Source organism: Ciconia boyciana, chromosome 26, assembly GCF_034638445.1.
Source record: "Ciconia boyciana chromosome 26, ASM3463844v1, whole genome shotgun sequence".
Classification (NCBI taxonomy): Eukaryota; Metazoa; Chordata; class Aves; order Ciconiiformes; family Ciconiidae; genus Ciconia; species Ciconia boyciana.
Window position 1 is genome coordinate 3,174,371 of NC_132959.1, and position 12,468 is coordinate 3,186,838.

The 12,468-nt window shown below is 72.3% G+C and overlaps 2 protein-coding genes across 2 annotated transcripts; both read left to right on the forward strand.

Annotated features, from left to right (window-relative positions):
- The first annotated feature begins 39 nt into the window (after positions 1 to 39).
- Positions 40 to 906, forward strand: PFDN2 (prefoldin subunit 2). Its single transcript, XM_072847024.1, has 4 exons — positions 40 to 132; positions 279 to 367; positions 443 to 566; positions 655 to 906. The coding sequence occupies exons 1-4, from the start codon at positions 67 to 69 to the stop codon at positions 832 to 834; spliced, it is 459 nt and encodes a 152-aa protein (XP_072703125.1). The 5' UTR covers positions 40 to 66; the 3' UTR covers positions 835 to 906.
- Positions 907 to 1,662: 756 nt separating this feature from the next.
- On the forward strand, positions 1,663 to 8,183 carry LOC140644129 (V-type proton ATPase catalytic subunit A-like). Its single transcript, XM_072846682.1, has 14 exons — positions 1,663 to 1,744; positions 1,935 to 2,063; positions 3,471 to 3,685; positions 3,814 to 3,951; positions 4,034 to 4,185; positions 4,893 to 5,055; positions 5,138 to 5,246; positions 6,105 to 6,227; positions 6,344 to 6,458; positions 6,558 to 6,621; positions 6,707 to 6,910; positions 7,682 to 7,776; positions 7,841 to 8,012; positions 8,091 to 8,183. The coding sequence occupies exons 1-14, from the start codon at positions 1,663 to 1,665 to the stop codon at positions 8,181 to 8,183; spliced, it is 1,854 nt and encodes a 617-aa protein (XP_072702783.1).
- The last annotated feature ends 4,285 nt before the right edge of the window (positions 8,184 to 12,468 follow it).

Genomic DNA, 12,468 nt, shown 5'->3' on the forward strand with positions numbered 1-12,468 from the left:
GGCCCCGCCCCGTTTCCGGCCGGCGCCGGAAGAGGCGGGACCCGCGGAGCGGGAGGGGGGGGGAAGATGGCGGACAGCGGGAAGGGGCGGCCGGCGGCGGCCCCCGGTGGGAAGGCGCTGACGGCGGAGCAGGTCCGGGCCGGGGAGCGGCGGGGGGGCCCGGGCGGGGCCCCGGCTCCGGGGGAAGGTCTCGGGCAGGGCCCTGGCCCGGGGGGGGGAGGAGGCCTCGGGCGCTGGGGGTCCCAGCCCCGTCACCGTCGCCGTCGCTGTCCCCGCAGGTGGTGGCCCGGTTCAACCGCCTGCGGCAGGAGCAGCGGGGCCTGGCCTCGAAGGCGGCCGAGCTGGAGCTGGAGCTGAACGAGCACAGGTGGGGGAGGGGGAGCCGGGCGGGGGGGGCTGGGCCGCGGGGGCCTTCGCCGCCTCAGCCTCCTCTTCCTCGCAGCCTGGTCATCGAGACGCTGCGGGAGGTGGACCCCACGCGGAAGTGCTACCGCATGGTGGGCGGCATCTTGGTGGAGCGGACCGTCAAGGAGGTGCTGCCGGCCCTGGAGGGCCACAAGGAGCAGGTGGGGACCCCCGGGGGACCCCCCCGGGCCCCCCCGCCCGCCCCTCTCCCGGCTGCCGCCCCTCACCCCCCTCTCCCCCCTTCTCCAGATCAGCAAAATCATCGAGACGCTGAACCAGCAGCTGCAGGCGAAGGGCCGGGAGCTGAACGAGTTTCGGGAGAAGCACAACATCCGCCTGGTGGGCGAGGACGAGCCCCGGCAGCCCCCCAAGGAGGGGGCCGAGGGGGCCGGGGCCAAGGGCGGCTCGGCCGGCGTCCTGGTCTCCTAGCTCCCCCTCCCTCCCCCGTGCTGAGCCTTGCTCCTGCCGTGCTTTTGTTAAATAAATGTCTTTTTTTTTTTTCGCCTGTGGCCGCGGGCCCGGAGTGGGCGCTGAGGGTGGCTGCCGCTTCCCGGGTGGAGGGGGGGGGGGTGCTGGGGGGCCAGACCCCCCCCGGCTTGGCTCGCCCCAGGGCGACCCGGTGCCCCCAGCGCCGCTTCGGGGCTGACGTGGGGGGCGGCTGGCGGCTCCGGGCCGGCCTCGGCCGCTGTTTTCTTGCTTTGGCCACCGAAAACGCTCCGCGGCGCTTTCCCGGGGCAGCCGCGTTCCTGGGCGGCAGCGCGGGGCGGCCGCTGCCAGCACGGCCGGGGTGGGGACGGCCCTGTCACCCCCCCCCGCCACCCGTGGGATCGCAGCCAGCGCTGGAGCCGCTGCTCCGGCCTCGCGTGGGGCTGGGGGGGGGAGAAACCCCCCAAAATCAGGGTGGTGGGTGCCACCGGGGCACCGTGCACGCGCGTGTGCTGCTGGGGGCTGCGGACGTGCCTGCACACCCCAAAGGGTGGGGGATGCGGGGGGACGCGGACCCGGTGGTGGCACCGGGGAGGGAGGGTGCCACCGTCACCGTTGCCCTGAGCGAGGCTGGCGCGTGCCGGCGCGTTCCGGCGCGTGGCACCCCAGGGTGCGGCAGTGGCGGCGGGGGGTGACGACAGGAGGGGACGTGGCCGTTGTTGACTGTACACGGCCCCCGCCCGCGCTGTCACCCACCACCGGGCCCGGCCGGTTCCCCGCGGCCGCCAGCCCCATATAACACCGGCGACAGCGGGGCTGGCGGGGGACGCCATGGCGGAGGCCAGGGGGTTGCGGCTGGCGGAGGCCGAGCGGGAGAGTCTGCTGGGCTCCGTCCACGGCGTCTTGGGGCCCGGTACCGCCAGCGGGGACGCGGGGACCCCCGTGGCCTTTTTGGTCCCAAAATGGGGCCTGGGGGACGGGACGGGACAGGGAGGGGGGGAGCGCTGGGGAAGGTCGTGGGGAGGGGAGGGGCTGGGGACGGCGGAGCTGGCAGGGGGTCGTGGCTGGGGCCGGGTCGGGGTGACGGTGGCGTGTCCCCGCAGTGGTGACGGCCACCCGCATGGCGGGGGCGGCCATGTACGAGCTGGTGCGCGTGGGGCACGCGGAGCTGGTGGGGGAGATCATCCGGCTGGACGGGGACATGGCCACCCTCCAGGTCTACGAGGAGACCTGTATCCTGCCGGCACCGCCTGTCCCCGCGTCCCCTCCCCACCCCTCCGGCCTCCCCGTCCCCTCCCCACCACCCCTGCCCTTCCCCGTCCTTCTCTGTCCTCCCCATCCTCCCGCCCCCCCCCCGTCCTGTCTTGTCCCCCTCCCCTGTCCCTCCTGTCCTTCTCTGTCCCCTCATCCTCCCCTGCCCCCCATCTCCCCATCCTGCCCTTCCCTTCCTCCCCTGGCCCCCTCCCTGCCTGCCCCTGTCCCCCCCTCCTGTCCCTGCGGTCCCCTGCCCTGTCCTGCCCTGTCCTGTCCCCGCCATCCTCCCCCGTCCCCCCTCCTGCCCTATTTCCCTTGTCCCCTGTCCTGTCCCCCATCCTGCCCTGTCCTCCCTGGCCTGTCCCCTCCCTGCCCCCCATCCTGCCCTGTCCCCCCAACCCCCTGTCCCCTCCCTGCCCCCCACCCTTTTCTGCTCCTTTCTCCCCAGCCCCTCGTCCCCTCGCTGTCCCCCCTCCTGCCATATTCCACCTGCCCTGTCCCCCCAGCCCCCCTGTCCCCTTCTCCTGTCCCCCATCCTGCCCTGTCCCCCATCCTGTCCTGTTCCCCCTGTCCCCCCATCCTGTCCCTCCCTGTCCCCCCATCCTGCCCTGTCCCCCAACCCCCTGTCCCCCCTGTCCCCCCATCCTGCCCTGTCCCCCCCGTCCCCCCATCCTGCCCTGTCCCCCCAACCCCCTGTCCCTCCCTGTCCCCCCATCCTGCCCTGTCCCCCAACCCCCTGTCCCCTCCTGTCCCCCCATCCTGCCCTGTCCCCTCCCTGTCCTGTCCCCTCCCTGTCCCCCAACCCCCTGTCCCCTCCTGTCCCCCCATCCTGCCCTGTCCCCCCAACCCCCTGTCCCCTCCCTGTCCCCCCCATCCTGCCCTGTCCCCTCCTGTCCTGTCCCCTCCCTGTCCCCCCAACCCCCCTGTCCCCCCCTGTCCCCCCCATCCTGCCCTGTCCCCCCAACCCCTGTCCCCCTGTCCCCCCCATCCTGCCCTGTCCCCCCGTCCCCCCATCCTGCCCTGTCCCCCAACCCCCTGTCCCCTCCCTGTCCCCCCATCCTGCCCTGTCCCCCAACCCCCTGTCCCCTCCCTGTCCCCCCATCCTGCCCTGTCCCCTCCCTGTCCTGTCCCTCCCTGTCCCCCCAACCCCCTGTCCCTCCCTGTCCCCCCATCCTGCCCTGTCCCCCCAACCCCCTGTCCCCTCCCTGTCCCCCCCATCCTGCCCTGTCCCCTCCCTGTCCTGTCCCCTCCCTGTCCCCCCAACCCCCTGTCCCTCCCTGTCCCCCCATCCTGCCCTGTCCCCCACCTTTTCCTGTCCCTCTGCTCCCCCCCCGTCCCGTCCCCGTCCCCATCTCGCTGGTGGCCTTTCCTGAGCGCGGGGACAGCGGGGGTGCGGGTGGGGGACCCGGTGCTGCGCACGGGGAAGCCGCTCTCGGTGGAGCTGGGGCCCGGCATCCTGGGCTCCATCTTCGACGGGATCCAGCGCCCGCTGCGGGACATCGCCCGGCTCACGCGCAGCATCTACATCCCGCGGGGCACCAACGTCCCCGCGCTGCCCCGGCACCTGGCCTGGGACTTCGCCCCCAGCAAGGACGTCCGGGTGAGCGGGACCCCCTCGACGCCTCCTGGGGACGCGGGGACGAGGGGACGCCCCTTCTCCCGGCGCCGCCGGAGGGGACGCGGCCCGTCCCCGTTGGGGTCCCGCGCCCTCACGGCCACCCCCGCCAGGTGGGGAGCCACGTCACCGGCGGTGACGTCTACGGGACGGTGACCGAGAACTCCCTCATCCGGCACAAAATCATGGTGCCCCCCCGCAGCCGGGGCACCGTCACCTACATCGCACCCCCCGGGCACTACAGCGTCTCGGTAAGGGGTGACGGGTGGCGGGGTGACGGGGCGATGGGTGCGGGGGTCCCCGCTGCCCTGCCTGTCCCTCCTGTCCCCGCAGGACGTGGTGCTGGAGCTGGACTTCCAGGGCAGCGCGGAGAAGCTGACCATGCTGCAGGTCTGGCCGGTGAGGCAGACCCGGCCCGTGGCCGAGAAGCTGCCGGCAAATCACCCGCTGCTGACGGGCCAGCGGGTGCTGGACGCCCTCTTCCCGTAGGGACGGGGACGGGGACAAGGGTGGGAGACGGGGACAGAGCCGGAGATGGGGACTGGGGATGGGGACGGGGACAGGGTTGGGGAACAGGGACGGGGACAGGGGATGGCAATGGGGGACAGGGATGGAGCCGGGGATAAGGTACAGGGGTTGGGGATGAGGACAGGGGTTAGGGACAGTGACAGAGCTGGAGATGGGGACTGGGGACAGGGTCGGGGATGGGGAACGGGGACAGGGACAGGGGATGGGGTTGGGGGACAGGGATGGGGATAAGGGACAGGGATGGGGGACGAGGACAGGGGTCGGGCACTGGGATGGGGACAGCGATAGAGCTGGAGATGGGGACTGGGGACAGGGACAGGGTTGGGGATGGGGAACAGGGACAGGGGATGGCAATGGGGGACAGGGGGACATGGGGGTAGGGCTGGAGATGGGAGTAAGGGACAGGGACAGGGATGGGGGACGGGGACAGGGATGGTGTCGGGGCTGGGAACAAGGACAGGGGTGGGGACAGTCCTGCTGGGGGAAGGGGGATGGGGGGGGCTGGTGGGGGTCACAGGGGGTCACGCTCACTCCGGACAGTCCCCAGGAGGGACAGGGATGGGGACGGGGACAGGGGTCCCCCACCTCCACGGGGATGTCGAGGGGCGGTGTCGGAGGGCTGCAGCCGCTGCTCTCCGCCGTCCCCGCGCGTCCCCGTCCCCAGGTGCGTGCAGGGCGGCACCACGGCCATCCCGGGCGCCTTCGGCTGCGGCAAAACCGTCATCTCCCAGTCCCTGTCCAAGTACTCCAACAGCGACATCATCGTCTACGTGGGCTGCGGCGAGCGCGGCAACGAGATGTCCGAGGTCCTGCGGGACTTCCCCGAGGTGGGGACGGGCGGCACGGGGTGACAGCCAGCCGGGTGCCGCGGGGCCGGTGGCCGGGCGGTGACGGTGACGCTGTCCCCAGCTCACCATGGAGGTGGACGGGAGGACGGAGACCATCATGAAGCGCACGACGCTGGTGGCCAACACCTCCAACATGCCGGTGGCCGCCCGCGAAGCCTCCATCTACACCGGTGGGTCGGGGGCTGCTGCGGCGGGGGGGGTACGCATGGCACGTGTGAGCGTGCACAGACACGTATGAGCGTGCATAGACACGTGTGAGCATGCACAGACACGTGTGAGCGTGCACGGGCACGTGTGAGCGTGCACAGCACATGTGAGCATGCATAGACACGTGTGAGCATGCACGAACACGTATGAGCGTGCATAGACACGTGTGAGCGTGCACGGGCACGTGTGAGTGTGCACGGACATGTGCGAGCATGCACAGCACGTATAGACACGTGTGAGCATGCACAGACACGTGTGAGCGTGCATAGACACGTGTGAGCGTGCACAGCACGTGCAAGCATGCACAGACACGTGTGAGCGTGCACGGACACGTGTGAGCATGCACAGCACATGCGAGCATGCATAGACACGTGTGAGCGTGCATAGACACGTGTGAGCATGCATGAACACGTATGAGCGTGCACGGACACGTGTGAGCGTGCACGGGCACATGTGAGTGTGCACGGACACGTGTGAGCGTGCACAGCACATGCGAGCATGCATAGACACGTGTGAGCGTGCATAGACACGTGTGAGCGTGCATGAACACGTATGAGCGTGCATAGATACGTGTGAGTGTGCACGGACATGTGCGAGCATGCACAGCACGTATAGACACATGTGAGCGTGCACGGGCAGGTGTGAGCGTGCACGTGTGCGCACACACGCCACGAGGCCACTTGCGCACCCAGCCACGCGCACGCGCGGGTGCGCAGATGGGCGTCCGTGAGCTTGCAGGAGCGCACGCCGAGCGTGCGAGGGGCGCGTCAAGCGTGCGAGGGGCGTGCGCCGCCCCTGCGAGCCACGTGCCGCCGGCGCAGGCATCACGCTCTCCGAGTACTTCCGCGACATGGGCCACCACGTCAGCATGATGGCCGACTCCACGTCCCGCTGGGCCGAGGCGCTGCGCGAGATCTCGGGGCGCTTGGCCGAGATGCCGGCGGGTGAGCCCCGGTCCCGGGGGGGGGGGTGTGCGGGGGGGAACCCCTCGCCCCTCCGCCAGCCCCGAGGCCGCGGTGAGGGGCTCCGGCTGCCCCCGGTGACCCCGTGCTCCCCGCAGACAGCGGCTACCCCGCGTACCTGGGCGCTCGCCTGGCCTCCTTCTACGAGCGCGCGGGGCGAGCGCGCTGCCTGGGCTCCCCGGCCCGCGAGGGCAGCGTCAGCATCGTCGGCGCGTGAGTGCGGGGGGCCACGGGGGGGGGGCGTGGGGGGGCAGCGTGGGGGACCCCCGCCCCGGCCACCCCGCCGAGCCCCTCGCCCGCTGTCCCCCGCAGCGTGTCCCCGCCGGGAGGGGACTTCTCGGACCCCGTCACCTCGGCCACGCTGGGCATCGTGCAGGTGAGCGGGGCGCGCGCGGGGGACGCCCCGGTCCGACGCGGCCCCCCCTGACCCCCCCCCCCGTGTGTGTCCCCCCCTTCCCCAGGTTTTCTGGGGGCTGGACAAGAAGCTGGCGCAGCGCAAGCACTTCCCCTCGGTGGACTGGCTGATCTCCTACAGCCGGTACCTGCGGGCGCTGGAGCCCCACTACGAGGGGCTGCACCCCGAGTTCCCCGCCCTGCGCCGGCGGGCCAGGGAGATCCTGCAGGAGGAGGAGGAGCTGGCCGAGATCGTCCAGCTGGTGGGCAAGGTGGGGCACGGGGTGTGGGTCTGGGATATGGGATATGGGATATGGGGAACAGGGTGCAGGGCACGGGGTGTGGGGCACGGGGTGTGGGTCTGGGGTGTGGGTATGGGGTATGGGGTACAGGGTCCAGGGCACGGGGTGTGGGGCACAGGGTGTGGGGCACAGGGTGTGGGTATGGGATATGGGATATGGGGTACAGGGTGTGGGGCACGGGGTGTGGGGCACGGGGTCTGGGGTACGGGGTGTGGGTATGGGGTATGGGATATGGGGTACAGGGTGCGGGGCACGGGGTGTGGGTCTGGGGTGTGGGATATGGGATATGGGGTACAGGGTGTGGGGCATGGGGTGTGGGGCACGGGGTGTGGGTCTGGGGTGTGGGTATGGGGTATGGGGTACAGGGTCCAGGGCACGGGGTGTGGGGCACGGGGTGTGGGTCTGGGGTGTGGGATATGGGATATGGGGTACAGGGTGCAGGGCACGGGGTGTGGGGCACGGGGTGTGGGTCTGGGGTATGGGTATGGGGTATGGGGTACGGGGTGTGGGGTACAGGGTGTGGGGTACAGGGTGTGGGGTATGGGATGTGGGGTGTGGGATGCGGGTACGCACGGGGATGGGGGATATGGGATGGGCTTGGGGTGGGGATGGGATGCGGACATGGGACCAGGATGGGACGGGGACGGGATGGGTGGGGCCGGGGTGGGGGTGGGGCCGTGGGATGCGGGGTGCCACGGGGATGGGGGCAGGGGATAGCGACCCCAGAGCCGTCCCCCGCAGGCGTCCCTCGCCGAGGCCGACAAGGTGACGCTGGAGGTGGCGAAGCTCCTCAAGGACGACTTCCTCCAGCAGAACGGCTACTCCGCCTACGACAGGTACCCCCAGCCCCGCACCCCCCCGGCCCCCGGCTCCCCGCCGTGACCCCCCCCGGCCCCCCACGTTCTGCCCCTTCTACAAGACGGTGGGGATGCTCCACAACATGGTCACCTTCTACGAGCTGGCGCGGCACGCCGTGGAGGCCGCCGCTCCGGGCGAGCGGCGCGTCACCTGGGCCACCATCCGCGAGAGCCTGGGGGACATCCTCTACAAGCTGAGCGCCATGAAGTTCAAGGTGGGTGTGGGGGGGGGGGGCTGTGACCCCCGTCGGGGGCGTGCGGGGGTGACGCCGCCGTGCCCCACGCGTCCCCAGGACCCGGTGAAGGACGGCGAAGCCAACATCACGGCGGCCTTCGCCCAGCTCAACGAGGAGATGCAGGCGGCTTTCCGCAACCTGGAGGACTGAGCGCGGGGAGGAAAAGGGGGGCGCAGGGTGGGGGGTGCCCCCGGGGCTCCCCCCACGCAATAAAGGGCCCGAGGGGGTGCTCAGCCTCCAGGCGTGGTTTCCCCGCGGCGGGCGGGAGCGTCCGGTTCTGCCCCCCGTGGGCACTGGCACCGGCCCCTCGCTGGGGGGGCCCTTTCCTGCCCCAGCCGGGAAAGGCGAGGGGAGGGAAGCGGGGGGGGCAGCGCCCTGGGGGCCCGGGAGGGTTTTGGGGGGTGGACGCGGCGGGTTCGGGGTTGAGCTGAGCCCCCTTTCTCCGTGCTGAGCCCCGGTGGATTCGGCGCACGTGTGGGGGACGCCGGAGGGGGCAGCGGTGGGACACGGGGGTGACGGTGACCTCTGGGTGGGACGCGGGGGTGACAATGACCTCTGGGTGGGACACGGGGGTGACTGACCCCCTGGGTGGGACATGGGGGTGACGGTGACCCCCTGGACCACCCCCGAGCATCCTCCAGTGGTAGGGACAGCAGTGGGACACAGGGGTGACAGTGACCCCCTGGGTGGGACACAGGGGTGACAATGACCTCTGGGTGGGACACGGGGGTGACGGTGACCCCCTGGACCACCCCTGAGCATCCTCCAGCAGTGGGGACAGTGATGGGACACAGGGGTGACAGTGACCCCCTGGGTGGGACACGGGGGTGACAGTGACACCTTGGGTGGGACACGGGGGTGACGGTGACCCCCTGGGTGGGACACGGGGGTGACAATGACCTCTGGGTGGGACACGGGGGTGACAGTGACCCCCTGGGTGGGACACGGGGGTGACGGTGACCCCCTGGACCACCCCCGAGCATCCTCCAGTGGTAGGGACAGCAGTGGGACACAGGGGTGACAGTGACCCCCTGGGTGGGACACAGGGGTGACAATGACCTCTGGGTGGGACACGGGGGTGACGGTGACCTCTGGGTGGGACACGGGAGTGACAGTGACACCTTGGGTGGGACAGGGGGGTGACGGTGACCCCCTGGACCACCCCTGAGCATCCTCAGCAGTGGGGACAGTGATGGGACACGGGGGTGACAGTGACCTCTGGGCAGGACACAGGGGTGACAGTGACCCCTTAGATGAGACATGAGTGGGACAGTGACCCCCCAGGCCACCCCCAAACATCCTCTGGCAGTGGGGACAGTGATGGGACACAGGGGGGACAGTGACCCCCTGGGTGGGACTTGGGGGGGACGCTGACCCCCTGGGTGGGACACGGGGGTGACGGTGACCCTCTGGGTGGGACACGAGGATGACAGTCCCCCCCCGGACCACCCCCAGCGGTGGGCCACAGGGATGACAGTCACCCCCCGGGTTGGACACGGGGGTGACAATGACCCCCCAGGCCAGAGCTGCCGTGACAAGGGAGGTGACAACACCAGGACTGGGGGGGGACACAGGACGGGACACAGCCGGGGGCTGCGGGAGCATTTGGGGGCCACCGAGGCGGATACCGGGAAGGAGCCGCCCGCCACGTGGCTGGATCCGGTCCCCGGGGGGTGTCCCTATTTGTCCCCCCCCGGGGCTGGCGGGGTCTCCCCGGGGACGCCCCCCGCCCCCACGCCGGGGTTCCCCCGGCGTGGGGGCGGGGCGCCCGGGGAGACCCCGCCAGCTCCGGGGGGTCCTGCGTCGTGTCCCCCCGCCCCGGTGCCGCCCCGCCCGCCCCGTCCCCCGCCCCGTCCCGCCCCGCCGGAACCAGCACCCGGAGATGTGGGTCCTGCTGCTGCCCCTGGGGCTGGGCTCGGCCCTGCTGCCCCCCGGTGGGTCCCGCTTGGGGGCCGGGGGCTGAGGGGTGCCGGGGGTGCAGAGGGTGCGGGGGACCGGTGGGGTGAACAGGGTGCTGGGGGGCTGCGGGGTTGCAGGGGCTGCCGCGGGTTCTGGGGGTGCAGAGGGTGCAGGGGGCCGGTGGGGTGAGGAGGGTGCAGAGGGTGCTGGGGGTGCTGGGGGGCTGCGGGGTTGTAGGGGGTGCTGGGGGTGCAGAGGGTGCAGGGGTCCGGTGGGGTGAACAGGGTGTGGGGGTGCCGAGGGTGCGGGGGGTCCTGGGAGTGCAGAGGGTGCAGGGGTGCTGGGGGCTGCGGGGTTGCAGGGGTGCAGAGGGTACCGGGGGTCCGGGGAGTGCAGAGGGTGCTGGGGGGCTGGTGGGGTGCCGAGGGTGCAGGGGTCCGGTGGGGTGAACAGGGTGCGGGGGTGCCGAGGGTGCGGGGGTCCCGGGAGTGCAGAGAGTGCAGGGGTGCTGGGGGCTGCGGGGTTGCAGGGGTGCAGAGGGTGCAGGGGTCCGGTGGGGTGAACAGGGTGCTGGGGGCTGAGGGGCGCGGGGGCGCAGGGGTGCAAGGGGTTGCAGAGGGTGCAGGGGGTGTTAGGGGGTTGCAGAGGGTGCAGGGGGTGCTGGGGGGCCGCGGGGTTGCAGGGGGTGCAGAGGGTACCGGGGGTCCGGGGAGTGCAGAGGGTGCTGGGGGTCCGGTGGGGTGAACAGGGTGCGGGGGTGCCGAGGGTGCGGGGGTCCCGGGAGTGCAGAGGGTGCAGGGGGTGCTGGGGGCCGCGGGGTTGCAGGGGTGCAGAGGGTACCGGGGGTCCGGGGAGTGCAGAGGGTGCTGGGGGGCTGGTGGGGTGCCGAGGGTGCAGGGGGTCCGGTGGGGTGAACAGGGTGCGGGGGTGCCGAGGGTGCGGGGGTCCCGGGAGTGCAGAGGGTGCAGGGGTGCTGGGGGGCTGCGGGGTTGCAGGGGTGCAGAGGGTGCAGGGGTCCGGTGGGGTGAACAGGGTGTGGGGGTGCCGAGGGTGCGGGGGTCCTGGGAGTGCAGAGGGTGCAGGGGGTGCTGGGGGCTGCGGGGTTGCAGGGGTGCAGAGGGTACCGGGGGTCCGGGGAGTGCAGAGGGTGCTGGGGGCCGGTGGGGTGAGGAGGGTGCAGAGGGTGCTGGGGGTGCTGGGGGCTGCGGGGTTGTAGGGGGTGCTGGGGGTGCAGAGGGTGCAGGGGTCCGGTGGGGTGAACAGGGTGTGGGGGTGCCGAGGGTGCGGGGGGTCCTGGGAGTGCAGAGGGTGCAGGGGTGCTGGGGGCTGCGGGGTTGCAGGGGTGCAGAGGGTGCAGGGGGTCCGGGGAGTGCAGAGGGTGCTGGGGGGCTGGTGGGGTGCCGAGGGTGCAGGGGTCCGGTGGGGTGAACAGGGTGCGGGGGTGCCGAGGGTGCGGGGGTCCCGGGAGTGCAGAGGGTGCAGGGGTGCTGGGGGCTGCGGGGTTGCAGGGGTGCAGAGGGTGCAGGGGTCCGGTGGGGTGAACAGGGTGTGGGGGGTGCCGAGGGTGCGGGGGGTCCTGGGAGTGCAGAGGGTGCAGGGGGTGCTGGGGGGCTGCGGGGTTGCAGGGGGTGCCGCGGGTTCTGGGGTGCAGAGGGTGCAGGGGATTCGGGGAGTGCAGAGGGTGCTGGGGGCCGGTGGGGTGAGGAGGGTGCAGAGGGTGCTGGGGGTGCTGGGGGCTGCGGGGTTGTAGGGGGTGCTGGGGTGCAGAGGGTGCAGGGGTCCGGTGGGGTGAACAGGGTGTGGGGGGTGCCGAGGGTGCGGGGGTCCCGGGAGTGCAGAGGGTGCAGGGGGTGCTGGGGGCCGCGGGGTTGCAGGGGTGCAGAGGGTACCGGGGGTCCGGGGAGTGCAGAGGGTGCTGGGGGCTGGTGGGGTGCCGAGGGTGCAGGGGTCCGGTGGGGTGAACAGGGTGTGGGGGGTGCCGAGGGTGCGGGGGGTCCCGGGAGTGCAGAGGGTGCAGGGGTGCTGGGGGCTGCGGGGTTGCAGGGGTGCAGAGGGTGCAGGGGGTCCGGTGGGGTGAACAGGGTGCTGGGGGGCTGAGGGGCTCGGGGCGCAGGGGTGCAAGGGGTTGCAGAGGGTGCAGGGGTGTTAGGGGGTTGCAGAGGGTGCAGGGGGGCTGCGGGGGTGCGGGGGGTGCCGAGGGTGCTGGGGGGTGCAGGGGCACCGGGGGGCTCCGGGGGGGTGCCGGGGGTCGGGCGGTGCCGGGGCCCCGGGAGCACCGAGGGGCACCGGGGGCTGCGGGAGCCGGCGGGGCTCGGGGCTGGGGGAGGAGATGTCCCCGTCGCTGTCCCTGTCCCCGTCGCTGTCCCTTCCCACGCCCCGCTCCCTGTTCCCGTGTCCCTGTCCCCGTCCCGGTCCCGGTCCCGTCCCCACCGGTCCCCGAGTGTCCCACAGTGGTGAGTCCCTGCCACGGCCACGCCGTGGGCCGGTGACGGTGCCCAGGGTCCCGCACCGGTGGGTCCCCATACCGGGCGGGTGC